At 43.6% G+C, this 23,308-nt stretch overlaps 1 protein-coding gene across 1 annotated transcript in view; it reads left to right on the top strand.

Moving 5' to 3' along the window:
* Positions 1-700: 700 nt before the first annotated feature.
* The window catches only part of muc5d (mucin 5d), a 34,261-nt gene continuing 11,653 nt past the window's right edge, over positions 701-23,308 (top strand). The window contains exons 1-30 of the mRNA XM_028400985.1: positions 701-785; positions 1,015-1,050; positions 1,132-1,396; positions 2,929-3,043; positions 4,037-4,121; positions 4,571-4,677; positions 5,111-5,321; positions 5,414-5,539; positions 5,946-6,063; positions 6,157-6,295; positions 6,436-6,543; positions 6,678-6,747; positions 6,860-6,997; positions 7,075-7,239; positions 7,350-7,444; positions 7,523-7,649; positions 7,749-8,004; positions 8,594-8,643; positions 8,810-8,919; positions 9,005-9,156; positions 9,247-9,385; positions 10,105-10,215; positions 10,562-10,738; positions 11,467-11,706; positions 11,786-11,942; positions 12,029-12,157; positions 12,491-12,638; positions 13,177-13,220; positions 13,331-13,516; positions 13,684-13,975. Coding sequence (XP_028256786.1) covers positions 710-785; positions 1,015-1,050; positions 1,132-1,396; positions 2,929-3,043; positions 4,037-4,121; positions 4,571-4,677; positions 5,111-5,321; positions 5,414-5,539; positions 5,946-6,063; positions 6,157-6,295; positions 6,436-6,543; positions 6,678-6,747; positions 6,860-6,997; positions 7,075-7,239; positions 7,350-7,444; positions 7,523-7,649; positions 7,749-8,004; positions 8,594-8,643; positions 8,810-8,919; positions 9,005-9,156; positions 9,247-9,385; positions 10,105-10,215; positions 10,562-10,738; positions 11,467-11,706; positions 11,786-11,942; positions 12,029-12,157; positions 12,491-12,638; positions 13,177-13,220; positions 13,331-13,516; positions 13,684-13,975 — 4,172 coding nt within the window. The 5' untranslated portion in view covers positions 701-709. The remainder of the gene's footprint in view (positions 786-1,014; positions 1,051-1,131; positions 1,397-2,928; positions 3,044-4,036; positions 4,122-4,570; positions 4,678-5,110; positions 5,322-5,413; positions 5,540-5,945; positions 6,064-6,156; positions 6,296-6,435; positions 6,544-6,677; positions 6,748-6,859; positions 6,998-7,074; positions 7,240-7,349; positions 7,445-7,522; positions 7,650-7,748; positions 8,005-8,593; positions 8,644-8,809; positions 8,920-9,004; positions 9,157-9,246; positions 9,386-10,104; positions 10,216-10,561; positions 10,739-11,466; positions 11,707-11,785; positions 11,943-12,028; positions 12,158-12,490; positions 12,639-13,176; positions 13,221-13,330; positions 13,517-13,683; positions 13,976-23,308) is intronic.

Raw genomic sequence — 23,308 nt, 5'->3', positions numbered from 1 at the left:
TTGATAATAAGTACTAAAATGTACACCAATCAGCCATGACAGTGGAGTAAATAACACTCATTATCTGGTTACCATGGCAGCTGCCAGTGAACAAGTCCTCAAATTTGATGTTAGAAGCAGGAAAAATGAGCAGCAGAAGCATATTAAACAGGTCTGACATGGTCCGAACAATGATGTCTCTAGTATGTACTTAAGAGTTTATCTTTTCACCATATAAATATGCATGTTACTATGTTAAAAATGCATATATTGTGCAGACTACAAAGGTGGATGGCACCATACTGTCTATGTAACCTGGCAACTCTTTCTAGATAATAAACTGGTTAAATAAAGCCCAAAATGCTTGTCATGGTTTTACATATTTTACGATAAATACAATAATACATGTGTACATGCAGAAATTTCACTAAGGGGTTTACCGATGTTATAAACGTATATATTGTATACAGAGACTGTACCCGACTAAGTCGGACCGACTTCATCCAGGTGATTTAATAAGTCAATGTTGAAAACATCATCTTCTATCTTGTGGCTGGAATGAGCCAATGAGTGGGCCTGTAGGGTAACAAGGCTGCTTGGTGCAGTGATGGAGATGTTTGCTGAATAAACACAAAGTGATGCATACGTAGCTCCACCTTGTCTGGCAGGTTATAAAACAACATGCACTTCAGGTAAGTTCTCTCACAAAGGGTCACTCCTGGGGACCAACATGGGGAGCACAGGGCTCCAGATGAAGTTATGGCTGGTGTACTTGGCGCTGCTGGTCAGCGCGCTTGCACAAACTGGTAATTGATGGCATAAAAAGCTACTCACAGATTCACACTCAGGATTCTCAATGAGATGATTAGAAGGATGTTATTTTGACATGATCTCATGTTTAATCTAAAATCATTTGTCTGAATCAATTTGTATATTTAAGCTATTTCTATTTGTATTTTTGGATATCCACAATAGTTCTATTTGAATTGAATTGTCTTTGGAAAATGAATTAATATAGTGTTCTCTTTACAACAGTTATTCCTGCGATCAACTCACAGAGCTTGGATTCAGGTAACTGCAAATTCCCGATATTTTTTTTAATACTTATTCAACATCACTTTTAATAACCTTTTTTAATAACTTTTTTTAAAGCTGTAGCTAATGCATCTCACATTGGCCGAGTGTGCTCAACTTGGGGACCCAATCACTTCAAGACCTTTGATGGAGAGTTCTTCGAGCTGTCCTCCAGCTGTGACCACATAATGGTCTCACAGTGTAAGGGCAGCTACGAAAACCTAGTCATCCAGATGAAGCGCACCACTGTGGCTGGCGTCCCCACCATCACCAACATCCTAATGAAGCTGGAGGGATCGGTGGTGAGGCTCTACAACAGCTCCGTGATTGTTGACAACAAACTGTGAGTTCCTTTATGTGACTCTGAGACACTGCATTTCATACATGTATATATAGATATTTCAGACTGAGATGCAAGGCCATAGTTTTAGTATGGACGGAGGGGACATGTCCCCACCAATGTCCAGCAATTACTAAATTTCCCCACCAATAATTTGATCCCTCAAAAAAAAAACTAATTCTCATTGGGTGCAGGAAGGGTTAAATTCCGTTCTTTTGCGGCGCCCTACCAAAGGATATCCTCCTGTCCCAAAGCCCTTGATATTCTGATTCTGATTGGGTTATATCAAGGGCTCTGGTCCGACCGTAACATATATGGCCTTGTGGCTGTCACATGTGTGGCTTGGTGCATATCAAAGAGATGGCAGCCATAAAGAAGGTCTATATAAGCAGTTATTTCGTAAATGAGTACCATTCAGTAGTGCTATACAAAAAACAGATCGTTTGCCTTGAAAACTGGTCTAGTATTTTCTAGAGCTGGATCACCAAATGCTCAGCAGATGGACAAAACTTTCTGCAGGCTTCTCATAGGCAGTTCTGAAGGTGAGGGAGGCTCTGACGGGTACCACAAAACCTTGGTTAAATATGGGCAAAGAGTTGCAATCCAGGTGGAGCTGAGGTGGGCAGGCAGTCACGTATGCAGTACTTGCCTACTGAAAGTGATCACGGCCTTAATTCTCTCTGAGTATTTTTACTTTATTTTTACTGTCTGTTGGTCATGAGCAATGGTGATTCACCTCCCATTAAAATTGTCAAAATTATCAGTAAAGCCTAAAACTGTTTTTGTACCAGGCTGTAAATATGTTTATTTTAACATTTTAACTAGGCCTATGGGGGTTGATTTACTCAATGAGTCAGCCTCAAGTGGCTACTCTAGGAACTGCAGGTTTTGGTTCTTGGTGTAATTCATATATTGTATGTAACTATGGTAAAAACTTGCATAGCTTTCTAAAGTAGCATGTCTCTCTCTCTCTCTCTCTCTCTCTCTCTCTCTGTGAGAGGCTCCAATCATTGGCATTTGGGCAGTTTAGGCTTAGCCTATCTTAATCTCCAATACAGGCAAAGAGGTGGAGCCTGAGTTTTGCTAAGGAGGCAGGTATTTGTAGCAGCAGAAAGCTTGTGCTGTAAGCCAGCACCCACCTGTCAGTCAAAGCGGTCACATCCTTAATAATGCAACATGTTAAGTCTTGATATAATTAAAACCAGTGAGTTAAGAAAATGTACCCACTGTACAGTTTATCAATAGAGACTGACACAGGTTTTGTACCAGGCTGTAAACATGTTAATTTCTGCTGTAAATATGTGAACTCTAACATAAAGGTCTACAGGGATTGACTCCTCTGCACATGTTTCATTTCTCAGTGCTATTTGCTAAAACATTCTGTTATTTTAGATTCTTAAAAAGTTAAAAGTTTTAGTTATTTGCAAAAATATTTATAGGTCCAGAGGTCTGAGATCACATGTCGAGATACTATTTTGCTTTGGTCTTTTCTACCGATTTTATCTCCTACTAACCACACTGTGTGTTTGCTGTAGGGTGACTCTGCCGTTCATCACCTTCGGGTTATCCATCACAGGAACAACATCCAGTGTCACTATTAATGCCAAACTGGGAATGACCGCTATCTGGAATCGGGAAGACTCATTGGATGTATGACGCACACTCTCACATAACCACAGATGTATTTTTTACATACTCACATTGTCAGCTTACTTTACACAACTGAACAGGATGTAGTTGTAATTATTTGTGGGATGTTATCTCATTTTATTTATATCAACAAAAGCTAAGAGTACCCAGGAGCTTATGTTCAAAGTGTAGTTGAGTGAGCCTATTCTGCTGAGCAAAAAGCCATTCAAGACACATGCAAGAGCCACAGCTTGTGTATTGTCACATATGATAAAAATGATATGGATGAATGAGCAGCATTTAAAAAAATATTCCTTCCTGTTACTACAAGAAATAAAAAATATACTCAATATGAAGGATAGAATTCTGTATATATTTTATAGTTGACATAGATAAATTATAGCAATTTAAAATAAGCATATAGAAGACTTTCAGAGAAAACATCAGTTCTTTTATTTAATGGCACTGTCCTCCTCAGAAATTGTCTCCTATCCTAAAATCAGTTAAACGGGACTAATGAAATAACATCCATGACAGCAAACAAAAACTAAACCGCAGCAGCAGTGAGTCAGTGTGTAAGTTTGTAGAAAATGTCCCGGAAAGATACGCAAACATTATGAATTACCAAACCCTAAAACCACAAAGCAAATGCTGCTGCCTGGAGGTAACTATGCAGCTGAGCTTATAATATCAATCACTTGAAAAATGTGTAAACAGAATGGTGTTTACTAAGGTTATGTGGGAACAATCACAATGAAATGGGTTTATAATTAGCCTGTAGTCACAAAGACAGAGGATCCTTGCCACTGCAAACACAGTATCTTCTCCTGTGCCAAAGCAAACACTGCTGAAGCGAAACGCCTCTCACTTTCACTGTCATGAGCCTTCTTTGGGATTGTGCAGGCGTGTTGTATTACATTTCTCATATGCATTAACTGACATTCAAAGCTTTTATTCCTAATGTGTCATCTTATAATTGTGGCAGTAACTGATGTTTGTGTTGTGTGTTTGCAGATTGAAGTAGGTGAAAAGTATAGGAACAAACTGTGTGGACTGTGTGGAAACTTTGACGGTGCAGTCAATGACTTCATCAAAGACGGTAAGATCTTTTCCCAGTATCATGCTGGGATATAATGTCCTGTAAAACATGGTTCCAAGTATTCTAATATTCTAAACCTTGCTTGAAATGTTTGGATAACAATGACCTGGATCCCTGAAAACATAATCCCCTCTCTTAACCTCTTCAAATAAGCAGCGCATTTATTGTTTATAAAAAGGATGTCAACAATCCAATGATCAACCTATTAGAGTGTGAATGGTGGTAAATTATCTTGAAGTGGGATGACAATAAGTCCCATCTTGTCATATTCAATATTTTTGTTTATTTATATAACGCATTCAGCACTCAGAATTGTCTCAAAGTGTATATATACACAAACACTGAATCAATAGGCTCAAGTTCCTGCTACTGACAAAATAGATCTAAATAAAAAACACTAATTATTACAAATATTTAAATGCTGTTTGTCTGGCTACATTTTTCTTTAGAAACTCTGCTGTCTGTGGAAGACTTTGCTGACACTTACAAGGTGAACGAGCCCACTGAGAACTGTGTGGATACCAGCACCGGCCCGGTTGAGAGTTGTGGCGACAGGGTAATTTTTTTCCTCATTATTCTTCATCCCCTTTTTAAGATTTAAGTGTAGAGATGATGACGCTGATGGTGATGTAATGTACTATACTATCTGGGATGAGGTTAAAATCACTACCCTAGCATAAATAAGAATTGTATTTTTATTATTTGCATAATAAAATTAGTTCATAGACATTGGATGTATTCAACATAGTAAAGTTGTTCAAATCTCTAAAAACTGCACAATATGTCCTTTAAAAAGATATATTGCTGCTGAGCTATGCAGCAACGTGTTGGCAAGAAATATACAAAATGTAATATTCGGTCATATATTGAAATAGCTGTGCGTCCATCTCATCTCATCCTTGTCTTCAGTGATCTACAATTGATTAGACTGTAGAGTTGTTTTATTTCTTTCACTGACTGAGGTGTTTTTGTTTCGTTTATCTTTCCAGGATTTCTGTTCTGCAATCTTCTTCAGTGATAAGTTCAGTAGCTGTATAAACCGCCTCGATGGCCCATCCTTTACCAAAGCATGTATGGTGGATACATGCAACTCCACCAACAGCACTTACTTTGCCCTCTGCCAAACCATCTCGGAGTTCTCCAGGCAGTGTGTCCACGCAGGTGGCACACCTGGACAATGGAGGAATGAAACCTTTTGCTGTACGTGTGTTAAAACCATGAGCAAACATATAACGAATATCATTCTGCCTTTATATGTTGAATCATGCTCAAAATTGTTTTCTTCTCGACAGACAAATCATGTCCATACAACATGAAGTTTTCAGAGTGCACCAGTCCCTGTCCAGACACCTGCTCCACCCCTCATGCCAGCCAGACATGTGACCAACACTGCAATAGTGGCTGCACCTGCCCTTCTGGTATGCAAATGTTAGCTGCACTACAGAGGCCATACGCATATATAGATGAGGTGCAATGTCAGTTATGTCTCACACACAGACAAAAGTCATGCTCTTGTATTGACATTAAACCAAAATTATGAATTTGTATGTAACTATAATTATATCAGAATTCTGATTGCAAACTTTTTCCATAATTTAAACTTTTGGTCTGATTTCTCACCAAATAATAGTTTTAACAATTATCAGAAAAGGTTAAAATTCTTACTACAAAATTAGACAGAATTATGACTTTGCAGTTGAATTCTCATATATAAGTCACAATTCTGAGATTTGGGTAAAATGCCTGATTTAAATTTCAGAATTATAAAAATAACAACATGTTTTTTAACTAATCCCCGTCCACAATCCTCTCACCTCTCCTCAGGATTGCTCTTTGATGACATTGGTAAAACTGGGTGCATTGCCATCTCTCAGTGTCCATGTGTTCACCAAGGTGAGGTCTATCAGCCAGGAGGGTCGTACAGTCACAACTGTAGAAACTGGTAGGATATTACATACACACAAAAACAATATTCATAATCTCCCCGGTCTGAATTCTGCAGCAGACATGTTTTCCTCTCTGTGTGACATGACAGTGTGTGTTTGAATGGTCATTGGTCATGTTCCGATGAGAACTGCCCCGGATCCTGCTCTGTGATGGGTGGAGCTCACATTATGTCATATGATGGAAAAGCCTTCACCTTCCATGGGGACTGCACCTACGTTCTGTCTAAGGTAGTACTACGTAAACAATGTTTATACCACACATACAGAGTTATACTTTTTTCATCCCAGGAGTGTGGGCAGGAAGTGAACATGAGTGATGCATGTGTTATAATATAAATCTGATTTTGTCTTAATGTGTGTTGACACAGAGTAACAACTCTTTATTCACTGTGCTGGTGGACCTAGTAAGATGTGGTCTGTCTGACAGTAGGACTTGCCTCAGAGCTGTAACACTGGCATTGGACAATAATTACGTGGTAACTGCTCACACACACACACACACACATTTCCACCCAGACACCCCAGCTCCAACCATGCCCGGAGCTTTAAAACCACTGTTTAGAAGCAAAAAATTGAACAACATCTAAATGTGTTTTTCATAAAATGACAGGTGATAAAAATTCAAGCGTCCGGACAGATTTATGTGAACCAGATTCTTTCCCAGCTTCCACTATTTACACGTGAGTTACTTCAAATGTCAACATTAGATAACAAAGCTACTTCAAATTTAACCCCGGGGAACTCTAATGAGTTTCTTTGACTGATTGGTTGTTTCTCTTCTGTCTACTACAGCTGAGCTAAGCGCTTTCAAAGTGTCTTCCTTCTACATCCATATAAGCACCACAGTGGGTATAAACGTGATGGTCCAGCTGGTCCCTGTTATGCAGGTTTTCATTTCAGCCAGCACATCACTTAAAGGATCCACTTCTGGTATGCCTCCACATTATTCTACAGAATAAATAGACGCTTGGACCAGTCAGGTTTATAACTGTAGAGTGTCATCTCAGGTTTGTGCGGAAACTTTAACAACCTAATGAGTGACGACTTCAAGGTGATGACTGGGCTTATAGAGGGCACCGCTGCAGCATTTGCCAATGCATGGAAAACCAGAGCCAGCTGCCCAGATATTACCACACGCTTTGGAGACCCCTGCAGCCATGAAATCAACACAGGTACATCCTTAAAATATGCCGTCATGCCTTTCACACACATCACATTCCATCATTCACAGCATGTGGTGATTTGTAACTTCCTTTTTTGTATTCTTCCATGTCTCTCTTAGAGAGTTATGCCCGGTACTGGTGCTCCAAGATAACCGATCCCAATGGAGTGTTTGCTCCATGCCATTCTAGCATTAGCCCCACCAAATACCAAGAGGTAGGTCTGCACAGGAGACGCTTTAATGGCAAATTTTAACAATTGCTTACTGCTAATGCTTACTGTGTGTTCTCACAGAACTGCATGTATGACACCTGTAACTGTGAGAAAAGCGAGGAATGCATGTGTGCTGCGGTCTCCTCATATGTTTACGCCTGCTCAGAGGCAGGAATCCAACTCACTGGATGGAGGTCATCAATCTGTGGTGAGTAATTTATTGGTATTTGTATTTTTTAATAGAGACAGGCACCAAATTTCAACATCATGTTTTTGACCTAGAGCCTTCTTCTGTTTATCCCAACAGAAAAATACACCACATTTTGTCCAGCAGAAACTGTGTATAGCTACAACATGACCTCCTGCGGTCGGACTTGTCATTCCCTCAGCCAGCTTGACTACTCGTGCCAGGCGAACTTTCCAGTAGTGGATGGCTGCGGCTGTGCTGAGGGAACCTACATGAATGAGGAGGGGCAATGTGTGCATAGTGCAAGCTGTTTCTGTTATGACAAAGAAACCATTATTCCTCCTGGAGAGACTGTCAGCAAAGATGGTGCCACATGGTAAATACAGACACTTTCAATTTTATTTTAGCTGAGTTCATTTACACTTAAAATCCAGAGAAAATCCAGAGAGTCAGGTAAAATTGAACAAACATCAGTGTAGAATACAGGAATTATTTTTTTGAAGAGAATCCAATTGAAGTATTTTGATTTTGTTGCAATGATTGCATGATGGGAATTTATTAAAAATACCATCACTAGCCCAGCTTTAAGGAGCAACCAAACCATGTGTAGCTTTTTCAAAGTTCAGTGATTAAATCCGTGAGTTGACACAGACCTTGGAACTATTTTTTTAATCAAAATTCTGACTTTAATCCAAGATTTGTTAAACAAACAACAGCATTTTTATAGTGGCCCGGGGCTAGAATAGGATTTAATGTTGCAGGTACTGTCCAAATATACTGAGATCACATGCACACCCACACCATACATCTGACAGCCAATAGTTTAAAGATGTACCTGTACTTTCCTACAAAGTAAGAAATCATTTTATTCCATTTCACCAATAAAACTAGCATTTAGTCACTTATGAAAAATGAGATAAATGATTTCAGGATGGTTTCTGACATACCACTCTATGTGCTCTTAGTGTCTGCAGACAAGGAGTTCTTAGCTGCTCAGGAGGGACAGCGCTGCAATGTAGGTTCCTGCAGTTCATACACCTTGTTTTTTATACAGTTATAGTTATCTGTCAAATTGTTGATGCAGAAACTGTAAATACCCAAGCCCCTCTGAGTAGCAGCCCTGCTATGTGACTTCAACATCACAAATAAAATGCTTGCTGCATTTGAATTGGTGTTTACAGCCATAGCATCATGTGTCGCCCCCTTGGTGTACTTTGACTGCTCAACTGTCTCACCTGGGACTCCTGGGATGGAGTGCTACAAGAGCTGTGGCACTTTGGACATGGCATGTGTAAGTATAGCACAGTAACGGCAGATACGTGTGCATAATGCTGTGGCTTTGTTTTGCTGAGTGCCTCCTCTTTGGTTGGATACAGATCAGCACAGGCTGTGTATCAGGCTGCATGTGCCCGGATGGACTGTTGTCGGATGGAGCAGGAGGGTGCATCAACGAGACCAGCTGTCCTTGTGTGCACAATGGACAGGTCTACCTGTCTGGAGAGACACTGACAGTGGACTGCAACACTTGGTTTGTACAGTGCCTACCAAACACACATATACTTTATACAACAGTTTTAAGTCTGACGTACTGAAACTGTATGCTTGGTGTGTGTCGCAGCTATTGCAGTGGCAGGAAGTTCAGATGTACCAACAATGTGTGTAATGGAGTTTGTGGAATCTATGGGGACGGTCACTATGTCACATTTGATGAAAAGAGGTTTGACTTCAGTGGACAGTGTGAATACTCACTCATGCAGGTAAGTGCTAGAAAAGGCACAAAGGTTAAATTTTGGAAACTTTGAAGGGATCCAAACCAAATTTTGGAGTAAACACCTGGGACTGTTGTCTTTATGCACTACATACAGTGGGTACAGAAAGTATTCAGACCCCCTTAAATGTTTCACTCTTTGTTATATTGCAGCCATAAAATCATTCAGGTTCATTTTTTTCCTCATTAATGTACACACAGCACCCCATATTGACATTTTTGCAGATTTATTAAAAAAGAAAAAGTGAAATATCACATGGTCCTAAGTGTTCAGTCCATTTCTTCTGATCATCCTTCAGATGGTTCTACACCTTCCATTTGAGTCCAGCTCTGTTTGATACTGATCGGACTTGATAAGGAAAGACACACACCTGTCTATATAAGACCTTACAGCTCACAGTGTGTGTTAGAGCACATGAGGTTTTCCCACTTCATCCCTCACTATTTCTACTAGCAGTAGTTTGTGTGTTTTATAGGGTCTGCTCTGATGATGTTCTTACGTCACTTCTAAGCTTGGATGCTTTTCAGATCTTTCAACTATAACCCCAGGGGTTTAGTATCTTCTAATACTGATGAGTTGAAGTTTAAGTAAAAACTACTATTTAGTATAGTATTTAATGAATCAATACAATAACCATTAAAAAAATACAGGTTTCTTCTTTGCCAATGCTATCCACTGATCACATCTACTGTGTTTGCCTCACTCAGGACTACTGTGGCACCAATCAGAGCACTGGGACCTTCAGAATTATCACAGAAAACATTCCTTGTGGAACCACAGGAACAGCCTGCTCCAAGGCTATCAAGATCTTCCTGAAAGTAAATGCATTACAAACACAGTCCGGATATATTCTGCTTACACTAACTTTGAATATCAAACTAATGTTTATGGTTTACACAATAATCCTGAAAGCAGGAATCTTTGCTAAACCATACAAAGCAAAGCTAATGGTATTAAGGGGTGCATCTAGCTTTAGTTTTTAGTTTCAGAACAATAATACTGGTCATGCTATGATGCTGAGGCCCAAAAATATGATGTACCTGAACACATTCAAAGACATCACCAGAGGAATGTCAGCATTTAAGTTAATTGAGAAAGGGTTTTTCCAGTAACTGTAATGGTACAAATATAATGGCCTGTTGTCTTTGATGTTAACACCAACAGGACAATGAATACCTCTTAAATGAAGAAAACCTCCACGTGATTCAGGGCAGCATCAAGGCGCTCCCAGAACCTCTGCACAAAATGGGTGTCTACCTGGTAGTGACTATCAAGCCAGGACTTGTGCTCATGTGGGACCAGAAGACTAGCCTTTTCATCACTCTCAGCCCGCAGTACAAGGTAAAGAAAACAAAAAGTGCATGATTCACAATGCCATTTTTTCTCACTCCTACTATAACTACTTTAGTAAACAGTAAACTACTTTATAAACTACTTTGTAAACAGGCAGCTGGAGCATCTTACACGCGATTAGGCAAATTTAATAGCTGCTTGTAGTTCAATCCCATCCATCCTGTGACATCATGTCAATCTTGTTAGTTTGGCTTGACTGAATTTACTAGCTAGCCAGTTCACATTATCCACTTGATGTCCAACTTTAGATAAGTCATTGTGATGTGGTGTCTGTCTATCAAGTTGCATTAAGCCCATTTGTGAATAGACCAATTGACCTGAGGTTTAACCAGATGTGTTGTGCAAATGCTTCATAACTTTGATGACTTAATTTATGCCGACAACACATTATCCTACATAAACAAAATGTGTTGATCATTTTCCGGAGGCCTCACAACCCAGTTTGCTCAGGAATAACAGCTCTAAAGGCTGAGTGAATATTGAATATCATATTCTTCTTGGTGATGCTGATACCGGTTACCATTCTTTGTGCACCCCCCAACTGATCAAAACAGTAAAGTACAATATGAAACAATATGAAATAGAGCTGGAATGTTACTTGCAACAGTACAAACAGTACAGTACATAATGTCCAACTGAGGGGTGAATGAAATGTCACAGATGACAAACGGGCCTCACACAACAGTAAATTCTGTCACTGGGTTCCTTTGTCTTAGGGCAAAGTCTGTGGTCTCTGTGGAAACTATGATGGCAACAGCAAAAATGACTTCACCACACGCTCTGAAGAGACAGTGACGGACGTTCTACAGTTTGGTAACAGCTGGAGGGTTTCCTCAACGTGCCCTAACGCAGAGCTGATCACTGATCCCTGCATCTCTAACCGCTATCGGGCAGCCTGGTCTCAGAAACAGTGTAGTATCATCCTCAGTGCCACCTTCCAGGAGTGTCAAGCAAGGGTAACTATTGTTATAATAAACATGTGTTTGTTACCTATTGTCCTATTCTTATAAAAAAAATACATTACCATGTGTTCAGGTTGACCCTGGTCCATACTTTGATTCTTGTGTGAGAGACTCTTGTGCTTGTGACACTGGTGGGGATTGTGAGTGTTTCTGCACTGCTGTGGCTGCCTACGCAAAAGCTTGTAATAAAGCTGGAGCCTGCATTAAATGGAGAACTCCAAAGCTGTGCCGTAAGTTTGACCACCATGATGGATTAGAGGATTTAAGACACATGTTAGTCCAAAGTATGACTTCTTGTGTGCTACTTCTCTGGCAGCTATTTTCTGTGACTACTATAACTCTCCTGATGGCTGTGAGTGGCACTACAAGCCCTGTGGAGCTGACTGCATGAAGACATGTAGGAATCCATCAGGAAACTGCTCCTCGCTCATCACCAGACTAGAAGGTACATTAGAAATGAATGAAACATCCACTCTAGTACAATTTGAGCTTTCAATTTTAAGCCAGCCGAAGGATTTATGAGAAACACTATGTATTGTTTGTGTTGTGACATGTTTAGTTAATGTATAATCATTAATAAGTAATTAACAATGTATTAGCATACACTTAGAACTATGAGAGTAATTTCACTCATTCTCTTACCTACAAGAGTTATCAAAGGCTGGACACTGGAAAGAGACAAGCCCTAAGTGTGTTCCTGCCTGTCATACAAAGACCAGGACTTATCCAGTTGCTTGCCTTTATAGTTCACTATAGTGATCTTATAATGGTATTTCAGGCTGCTATCCACAGTGCCCTCCATCCAAACCCTACTTTGATGAAGACTCTATGAAGTGTGTTGCCCTGAACCAGTGTGGATGCTATGATGACCATGGCAACCATTACCCTGTTGGAAGATATGTTCCATCAAAAAACTGCAACAACTGGTATGTGATTCATCCTCACACACAATAGTGTTGCGTAAATGCAATAGCTGGAAAGCCTAGTATACTGTATATAATGTATAAAATATGTCTGATGCAGTGATGCTTTACTGTGATGAGTCAACACTGGGCATGTTGGCCTTGCATGATTGCCTTTATCGGGTTAAATGAATGATAACTAGCTGATGTAAGAAAATGTTTTGACACATGGAGCACTGTCTCTATAGTAGCATCACCACCTTAAGTAAGACATGTTTGTATATACTTTTAGATATAGGAAAGTTCAGGGTTATTTGTAAAAAAAAAAAAGAGAGGGTCGTTCTAGAGTACTAGAGTAGTGACAATACACCACAGAGTTTTGAGTACAAGCATTGCTGTTTTCTGACATGATATGATAATGTCAACTTTATACTTTAGACATAACTTTCTAGACAGTGAAAATTTAATGGGAAGATATATTCTTATGATTTCCACATTTGTTGATCATTGATTTTCTGAGCAAATGCCAAAGAAATGACGAGACCTTCTTCTACTTTTAAAGCACCTGTTTGGACACTGGAATAAAATGTGCCTACGATGTGAACTGTAAGTACACATAGAGTACATGAGGGTCTATTTATTCCAACATATCAGCATATTTATCATTTTAAGGATCATGGTGAAATAAAAAAAAAGGTTGAGCTCGTGATTTGCAGCTTGCAGGTGCCTTCTGGATGGAAAGATATATAAATATGGGGAAACCATCTACAACACAACGGATGGGGTGGGACACTGCATCACAGCTGAGTGTGGGGCAGATGGGACAGTGATAAGAAAACTGTACCCATGCTTAACCACAACCACACCAAGTCCTACAACAACGCCTTTTACATTTTCCACAGGTGAGAAAACAACCTACTTTACAGGCATGAACTATGAGAAACTAAATTCTATACATCAATAGGGAACTGTATTGCAAAAAAAGTGATATTAAAACATTTGAAATATAGAATGAAGTATACCTGTATGAGCTAAAAATTTTATAACAATCGTTTTGCATTTATTGCAGGTATTACTACTACAAAACCACCACCAAAAGAGACCACAGTTGTGACATCCAAACCATCTGTCAGTACAACTACACAAGTGCCTCCAACTGCAACTGAAGCAACCACAACCAAACCTGTCGAAACCACGACAGCAGCAAAAGTTGGCACAACAACACCACCTAAAGGAGTCACAACTGGCCCACTAACACCCGTTACTACAGCTGTTGTTGAAACCACAACCACACTACCAGCAGTCACAACAAGTGGAGAAACCACCATTGTGACATCCAAACCATCTGTCAGTACAACTACCAAAGCTGTCGAAACCACGACAGCAGCAAAGGTTGGCACAACAACACCACCTAAAGGAGTCACAACTGGCCCAGTAACACCCGCTACTACAGCTGTTGTTGAAACCACAACCACACTACCAGCAGTCACAACAAGTGGAGGAACCACCATTGTGACATCCAAACCATCTGTCAGTACAACTACCCTAGGGCCTCCTACCCCAACTGAAGAAACCACAACCAAAGCTGTTGAAACCACGACAGCAGCAAAGGTTGGCACAACAACACCACCAAAAGGAGTCACAACTGGCCCAGTAACACCTGCTACTACAGCTGTTGTTGAAACCACAACCACACTACCAGCAGTCACATCGGGAGGAACCACCATTGTGACATCCAAACCATCTGTCAGTACAACTACCCAAGGGCCTCCTACCCCAACTGAAGCAACCACAACCAAAGCTGTTGAAACCACGACAGCAGCAAAGGTTGGCACAACAACACCACCTAAAGGAGTCACAACTGGCCCAGTAACACCCGCTACTACAGCTGTTGTTGAAACCACAACCACACTACCAGCAGTCACAACAAGTGGAGGAACCACAATTGTGACATCCAAACCATCTGTCAGTACAACTACCCAAGGGCCTCCTACCCCAACTGAAGCAACCACAACCAAAGCTGTTGAAACCACGACAGCAGCAAAGGTTGGCACAACAACACCACCTAAAGGCGTCACAACTGGCCCAGTAACACCTGCTACTACAGCTGTTGTTGAAACAACAACCACACTACCAGCAGTCACAACAAGTGGAGGAACCACAATTGTGACATCCAAACCATCTGTCAGTACAACTACCCTAGGGCCTCCTACCCCAACTGAAGAAACCACAACCAAAGCTGTCGAAACCACGACAGCAGCAAAGGTTGGCACAACAACACCACCTAAAGGAGTCACAACTGGCCCAGTAACACCCGCTACTACAGCTGTTGTTGAAACCACAACCACACTACCAGCAGTCACAACAAGTGGAGGAACCACCATTGTGACATCCAAACCATCTGTCAGTACAACTACCCTAGGGCCTCCTACCCCAACTGAAGAAACCACAACCAAAGCTGTTGAAACCACGACAGCAGCAAAGGTTGGCACAACAACACCACCAAAAGGAGTCACAACTGGCCCAGTAACACCTGCTACTACAGCTGTTGTTGAAACCACAACCACACTACCAGCAGTCACATCGGGAGGAACCACCATTGTGACATCCAAACCATCTGTCAGTACAACTACCCAAGGGCCTCCTACCCCAACTGAAGCAACCACAACCAAAGCTGTTGAAACCACGACAGCAGCAAAGGTTGGCACAACAACACCACCTAAAGGAGTCACAACTGGCCCAGTAACACCCGCTACTACAGCTGTTGTTGAAACCACAACCACACTACCAGCAGTCACAACAAGTGGAGGAACCACAATTGTGACATCCAAACCATCTGTCAGTACAACTACCCAAGGGCCTCCTACCCCAACTGAAGCAACCACAACCAAAGCTGTTGAAACCACGACAGCAGCAAAGGTTGGCACAACAACACCACCTAAAGGCGTCACAACTGGCCCAGTAACACCTGCTACTACAGCTGTTGTTGAAACAACAACCACACTACCAGCAGTCACAACAAGTGGAGGAACCACAATTGTGACATCCAAACCATCTGTCAGTACAACTACCCTAGGGCCTCCTACCCCAACTGAAGAAACCACAACCAAAGCTGTGGAAACCACGACAGCAGCAAAGGTTGGCACAACAACACCACCAAAAGGAGTCACAACTGGCCCAGTAACACCCGCTACTACAGCTGTTGTTGAAACCACAACCACACTACCAGCAGTCACAACAAGTGGAGGAACCACAATTGTGACATCCAAACCATCTGTCAGTACAACTACCCAAGGGCCTCCTACCCCAACTGAAGCAACCACAACCAAAGCTGTTGAAACCACGACAGCAGTAAAGGTTGGCACAACAACACCACCTAAAGGAGTCACAACTGGCCCAGTAACACCTGCTACTACAGTTGTTGTTGAAACCACAACCACACTAACAGCAGTCACAAGTGGAGGAACCACCATTGTGACATCCAAACCATCAGTCAGTACAACTACCCTAGGGCCTCCTACCCCAACTGAAGCAACCACAACCAAAGCTGTTGAAACCACGACAGCAGCAAAGGTTGGCACAACAACACCACCTAAAGGCGTCACAACTGGCCCAGTAACACCTGCTACTACAGCTGTTGTTGAAACAACAACCACACTACCAGCAGTCACAACAAGTGGAGGAACCACAATTGTGACATCCAAACCATCTGTCAGTACAACTACCCTAGGGCCTCCTACCCCAACTGAAGAAACCACAACCAAAGCTGTGGAAACCACGACAGCAGCAAAGGTTGGCACAACAACACCACCAAAAGGAGTCACAACTGGCCCAGTAACACCCGCTACTACAGCTGTTGTTGAAACCACAACCACACTACCAGCAGTCACAACAAGTGGAGGAACCACAATTGTGACATCCAAACCATCTGTCAGTACAACTACCCAAGGGCCTCCTACCTCAACTGAAGCAACCACAACCAAAGCTGTTGAAACCACGACAGCAGCAAAGGTTGGCACAACAACACCACCTAAAGGAGTCACAACTGGCCCAGTAACACCTGCTACTACAGCTGTTGTTGAAACCACAACCACACTACCAGCAGTCACAAGTGGAGGAACCACCATTGTGACATCCAAACCATCTGTCAGTACAACTACCCAAGGGCCTCCTACCCCAACTGAAGCAACCACAACCAAAGCTGTTGAAACCACGACAGCAGCAAAGGTTGGCACAACAACACCACCTAAAGGAGTCACAACTGGCCCAGTAACACCCGCTACTACAGCTGTTGTTGAAACCACAACCACACTACCAGCAGTCACAACAAGTGGAGGAACCACAATTGTGACATCCAAACCATCTGTCAGTACAACTACCCAAGGGCCTCCTACCCCAACTGAAGCAACCACAACCAAAGCTGTTGAAACCACGACAGCAGCAAAGGTTGGCACAACAACACCACCTAAAGGAGTCACAACTGGCCCAGTAACACCCGCAACTACAGTTGTTGTTGAAACCACAACCACACTACCAGCAGTCACAACAAGTGGAGGAACCACCATTGTGACATCAAAACCATCTGTCAGTACAACTACCCTAGGGCCTCCTACCCCAACTGAAGCAACCACAACCAAAGCTGTTGAAACCACAACAGCAGCAAAGGTTGGCACAACAACACCACCTGAAGGAGTCACAACTGGCCCAGTAACACCCGCTACTACAGCTGTGGTTGAAACAACAACCACACTACCAGCAGTCCAAACAAGTGGAGGAACCACAATTGTGACATCCAAACCATCTGTCAGTACAACTACCCTAGGGCCTCCTACCCCAACTGAAGCAACCACAACCAAAGCTGTTGAAACCACGACAGTAGCAAAGGTTGGCACAACAACACCACCTAAAGGAGTCACAACTGGCCCAGTAACACCCGCAACTACAGCTGTTGTTGAAACCACAACCACACTACCAGCAGTCACAACAAGTGGAGGAACCACAATTGTGACATCCAAACCATCTGTCAGTACAACCACCTTAGGGCCTCCTACCCCAACTGAAGCAACCACAACCAAAGCTGTCGAAACCACGACAGCAGCAAAGATTGGCACAACAACACCACCAAAAGGAGTCACAACTGGCCCAGTAACACCCGCAACTACAGCTGTTGTTGAAACCACAACCACACTACCAGCAGTCACAACAAGTGGAGGAACCACAATTGTGACATCCAAACCATCTGTCAGTACAACTACCCTAAGGCCTCCTACCCCAACTGAAGCAACCACAACCAAAGCTTTTGAAACCACGACAGTAGCAAAGGTTGGCACAACAACACCACCTAAAGGAGTCACAACTGGCCCAGTAACACCCGCTACTACAGTTGTTGTTGAAACCACAACCACACTACCAGCAGTCACAACGGGAGGAACCACCATTGTGACATCCAAACCATCTGTCAGTACAACCACCTTAGGGCCTCCTACCCCAACTGAAGCAACCACAACCAAAGCTGTCGAAACCACGACAGCAGCAAAGATTGGCACAACAACACCACCAAAAGGAGTCACAACTGGCCCAGTAACACCCGCTACTACAGCTGTTGTTGAAACCACAACCACACTACCAGCAGTCACAACAAGTGGAGGAACCACAATTGTGACATCCAAACCATCTGTCAGTACAACTACCCTAGGGCCTCCTACCCCAACTGAAGCAACCACAACCAAAGCTTTTGAAACCACGACAGCAGCAAAGGTTGGCACAACAACACCACCTAAAGGAGTCACAACTGGCCCAGTAACACCCGCTACTACAGTTGTTGTTGAAACCACAACCACACTACCAGCAGTCACAACGGGAGGAACCACCATTGTGACATCCAAACCATCTGTCAGTACAACTACCCTAGGGCCTCCTACCCTGACTGAAGCAACCACAACCAAAGCTGTCGAAACCACGACAGCAGCAAAGGTTGGCACAACAACACCACCTAAAGGAGTCACAACTGGCCCAGTAACACCCGCAACTACAGCTGTTGTTGAAACCACAACCACACTACCAGCAGTCACAACAAGTGGAGGAACCACAATTGTGACATCCAAACCATCTGTCAGTACAACTACCCTAGGGCCTCCTACCCCAACTGAAGCAACCACAACCAAAGCTTTTGAAACCACGACAGTAGCAAAGGTTGGCACAACAACACCACCTAAAGGAGTCACAACTGGCCCAGTAACACCCGCTACTACAGTTGTTGTTGAAACCACAACCACACTACCAGCAGTCACAAGTGGAGGAACCACCATTGTGACATCCAAACCATCTGTCAGTACAACTACCCTAGGGCCTCCTACCCCAACTGAAGCAACCACAACCAAAGCTATCGAAACCACGACAGCAGCAAAGGTTGGCACAACAACCCCACCTGAAGGAGTCACAACTGGCCCAGTAACACCCGCTACTACAGCTGTGGTTGAAACAACAACCACACTACCAGCAGTCACAACAAGTGGAGGAACCACAATTGTGACATCCAAACCATCTGTCAGTACAACTACCCTAGGGCCTCCTACCCCAACTGAAGCAACCACAACCAAAGCTGTCGAAACCACGACAGCAGCAAAGGTTGGCACAACAACACCACCTAAAGGAGTCACAACTGGCCCAGTAACACCTACTACTACAGCTATTGTTGAAACCACAACCACACTACCAACAAGTGGAGGAACCACCGTTGTGACATCCAAACCATCTGTCAGTACAACTACCCTAGGGCCTCCTACCCCAACTGAAGCAACCACAACCAAAGCTGTTGAAACCACGACAGCAGCAAAGGTTGGCACAACAACACCACCTAAAGGAGTCACAACTGGCCCAGTAACACCCGCAACTACAGCTGTTGTTGAAACCACAACCATACTACCAGCAGTCACAACAAGTGGAGGAACCACAATTGTGACATCCAAACCATCTGTCAGTACAACCACCTTAGGGCCTCCTACCCCAACTGAAGCAACCACAACCAAAGCTGTCGAAACCACGACAGCAGCAAAGATTGGCACAACAACACCACCAAAAGGAGTCACAACTGGCCCAGTAACAGCTGCTACTACAGCTATTGTTGAAACCACAACCACACTACCAGCAGTAACAACAAGTGGAGGAACCACCATTGTGACATCAAAACCATCTGTCAGTACAACTACCCTAGGGCCTCCTACCCCAACTGAAGCAACCACAACCAAAGCTTTTGAAACCACGACAGCAGCAAAGGTTGGCACAACAACACCACCTAAAGGAGTCACAACTGGCCCAGTAACACCCGCTACTACAGCTGTGGTTGAAACAACAACCACACTACCAGCAGTCACAACAAGTGGAGGAACCACAATTGTGACATCCAAACCATCTGTCAGTACAACTACCCTAGGGCCTCCTACCCCAACTGAAGCAACCACAACCAAAGCTGTCGAAACCACGACAGCAGCAAAGGTTGGCACAACAACACCACCAAAAGGAGTCACAACTGGCCCAGTAACACCCGCAACTACAGTTGTTGTTGAAACAACAACCACACTACCAGCAGTCACAACAAGTGGAGGAACCACCATTGTGACAACAAAACCATCTGTCAGTACAACTACCGTAGGGCCTCCTACCCCAACTGAAGCAACCACAACCAAAGCTGTCGAAACCACGACAGCAGCAAAGGTTGGCACAACAACACCACCTAAAGGAGTCACAACTGGCCCAGTAACACCCGCTACTACAGCTGTGGTTGAAACAAAAACCACACTACCAGCAGTCACAACAAGTGGAGGAACCACAATTGTGACATCCAAACCATCTGTCAGTACAACTACCCTAGGGCCTCTTACCCCAACTGAAGCAACCACAACCAAAGCTGTCGAAACCACGACAGCAGCAAAGGTTGGCACAACAACACCACCAGAAGGAGTCACAACTGGCCCAGTAACACCTGCTACTACAGCTATTGTTGAAACAACAACCACACTACCAGCAGTCACAACAAGTGGAGGAACCACAATTGTGACATCCAAACCATCTGTCAGTACAACTACCCTAGGGCCTCCCACCCCAACTGAAGCAACCACAACCAAAGCTGTCGAAACCACGACAGCAGCAAAGGTTGGCACAACAACACCACCAAAAGGAGTCACAACTGGCCCAGTAACACCTTCTACTACAGCTATTGTTGAAACAACAACCACACTACCAGCAGTCACAACAAGTGGAGGAACCACAATTGTGACATCCAAACCATCTGTCAGTACAACTACCCTAGGGCCTCCTACCCCAACTGAAGCAACCACAACCAAAGCTGTCGAAACCACGACAGCAGCAAAGGTTGGCACAACAACACCACCTAAAGGAGTCACAACTGGCCCAGTAACACCCGCTACTACAGTTGTTGTTGAAACAACAACTACACTACCAGCAGTAACAACAAGTGGAGGAACCACAATTGTGACATCCAAACCATCTGTCAGTACAACTACCTTAGGGCCTCCTACCCCAACTGAAGCAACCACAACCAAAGCTGTCGAAACCACGACAGCAGCAAAGGTTGGCACAACAACACCACCTAAAGGAGTCACAACTGGCCCAGTAACACCCGCAACTACAGCTGTTGTTGAAACCACAACCACACTACCAGCAGTCACAACAAGTGGAGGAACCACCATTGTGACATCCAAACCATCTGTCAGTACAACTACCCAAGGGCCTCCTACCCCAACTGAAGCAACCACAACCAAAGCTGTTGAAACCACGACAGCAGCAAAGGTTGGCACAACAACACCACCTAAAGGAGTCACAACTGGCCCAGTAACACCCGCTACTACAGCTGTTGTTGAAACAACAACTACACTACCAGCAGTCACAACAAGTGGAGGAACCACAATTGTGACATCCAAACCATCTGTCAGTACAACTACCTTAGGGCCTCCTACCCCAACTGAAGCAACCACAACCAAAGCTGTCGAAACCACTACAGCAGCAAAGGTTGGCACAACAACACCACCAAAAGGAGTCACAACTGGCCCAGTAACACCCGCTACTACAGCTATTGTTGAAACCACAACCACACTACCAGCAGTCACAACGGGAGGAACCACCATTGTGACATCCAAACCATCTGTCAGTACAACTACCTTAGGGCCTCCTACCCCAACTGAAGCAACCACAACCAAAGCTGTCGAAACCACTACAGCAGCAAAGGTTGGCACAACAACACCACCAGAAGGAGTCACAACTGGCCCAGTAACACCTGCTACTACAGCTATTGTTGAAACAACAACCACACTACCAGCAGTCACAACAAGTGGAGGAACCACAATTGTGACATCCAAACCATCTGTCAGTACAACTACCCTAGGGCCTCCCACCCCAACTGAAGCAACCACAACCAAAGCTGTCGAAACCACGACAGCAGCAAAGGTTGGCACAACAACACCACCAAAAGGAGTCACAACTGGCCCAGTAACACCTGCTACTACAGCTATTGTTGAAACAACCACCACACTACCAGCAGTCACAACAAGTGGAGGAACCACAATTGTGACATCCAAACCATCTGTCAGTACAACTACCCTAGGGCCTCCTACCCCAACTGAAGCAACCACAACCAAAGCTGTCGAAACCACGACAGCAGCAAAGGTTGGCACAACAACACCACCTAAAGGAGTCACAACTGGCCCAGTAACACCCGCTACTACAGTTGTTGTTGAAACAACAACTACACTACCAGCAGTAACAACAAGTGGAGGAACCACAATTGTGACATCCAAACCATCTGTCAGTACAACTACCTTAGGGCCTCCTACCCCAACTGAAGCAACCACAACCAAAGCTGTTGAAACCACGACAGCAGCAAAGGTTGGCACAACAACACCACCTAAAGGAGTCACAACTGGCCCAGTAACACCCGCAACTACAGCTGTTGTTGAAACCACAACCACACTACCAGCAGTCACAACGGGAGGAACCACCATTGTGACATCCAAACCATCTGTCAGTACAACTACCCAAGGGCCTCCTACCCCAACTGAAGCAACCACAACCAAAGCTGTTGAAACCACGACAGCAGCAAAGGTTGGCACAACAACACCACCTAAAGGAGTCACAACTGGCCCAGTAACACCCGCTACTACAGCTGTTGTTGAAACAACAACTACACTACCAGCAGTCACAACAAGTGGAGGAACCACAATTGTGACATCCAAACCATCTGTCAGTACAACTACCTTAGGGCCTCCTACCCCAACTGAAGCAACCACAACCAAAGCTGTTGAAACCACGACAGCAGCAAAGGTTGGCACAACAACACCACCTAAAGGAGTCACAACTGGCCCAGTAACACCCGCAACTACAGCTGTTGTTGAAACCACAACCACACTACCAACAAGTGGAGGAACCACAATTGTGACATCCAAACCATCTGTCAGTACAACTACCCTAGGGCCTCCTACCCCAACTGAAGCAACCACAACCAAAGCTGTTGAAACCACGACTGCAGCAAAGGTTGGCACAACAACACCACCTAAAGGAGTCACAACTGGCCCAGTAACACCCGCTACTACAGCTGTTGTTGAAACAACAACTACACTACCAGCAGTAACAACAAGTGGAGGAACCACAATTGTGACATCCAAACCATCTGTCAGTACAAC

The sequence above is a fragment of the Parambassis ranga genome, chromosome 3 (genome assembly GCF_900634625.1).
Source record: "Parambassis ranga chromosome 3, fParRan2.1, whole genome shotgun sequence".
Classification (NCBI taxonomy): Eukaryota; Metazoa; Chordata; class Actinopteri; family Ambassidae; genus Parambassis; species Parambassis ranga.
The sequence above is the reverse complement of the archived record's forward strand: the minus strand, read 5'-3'. Positions and strand labels throughout refer to the sequence as shown.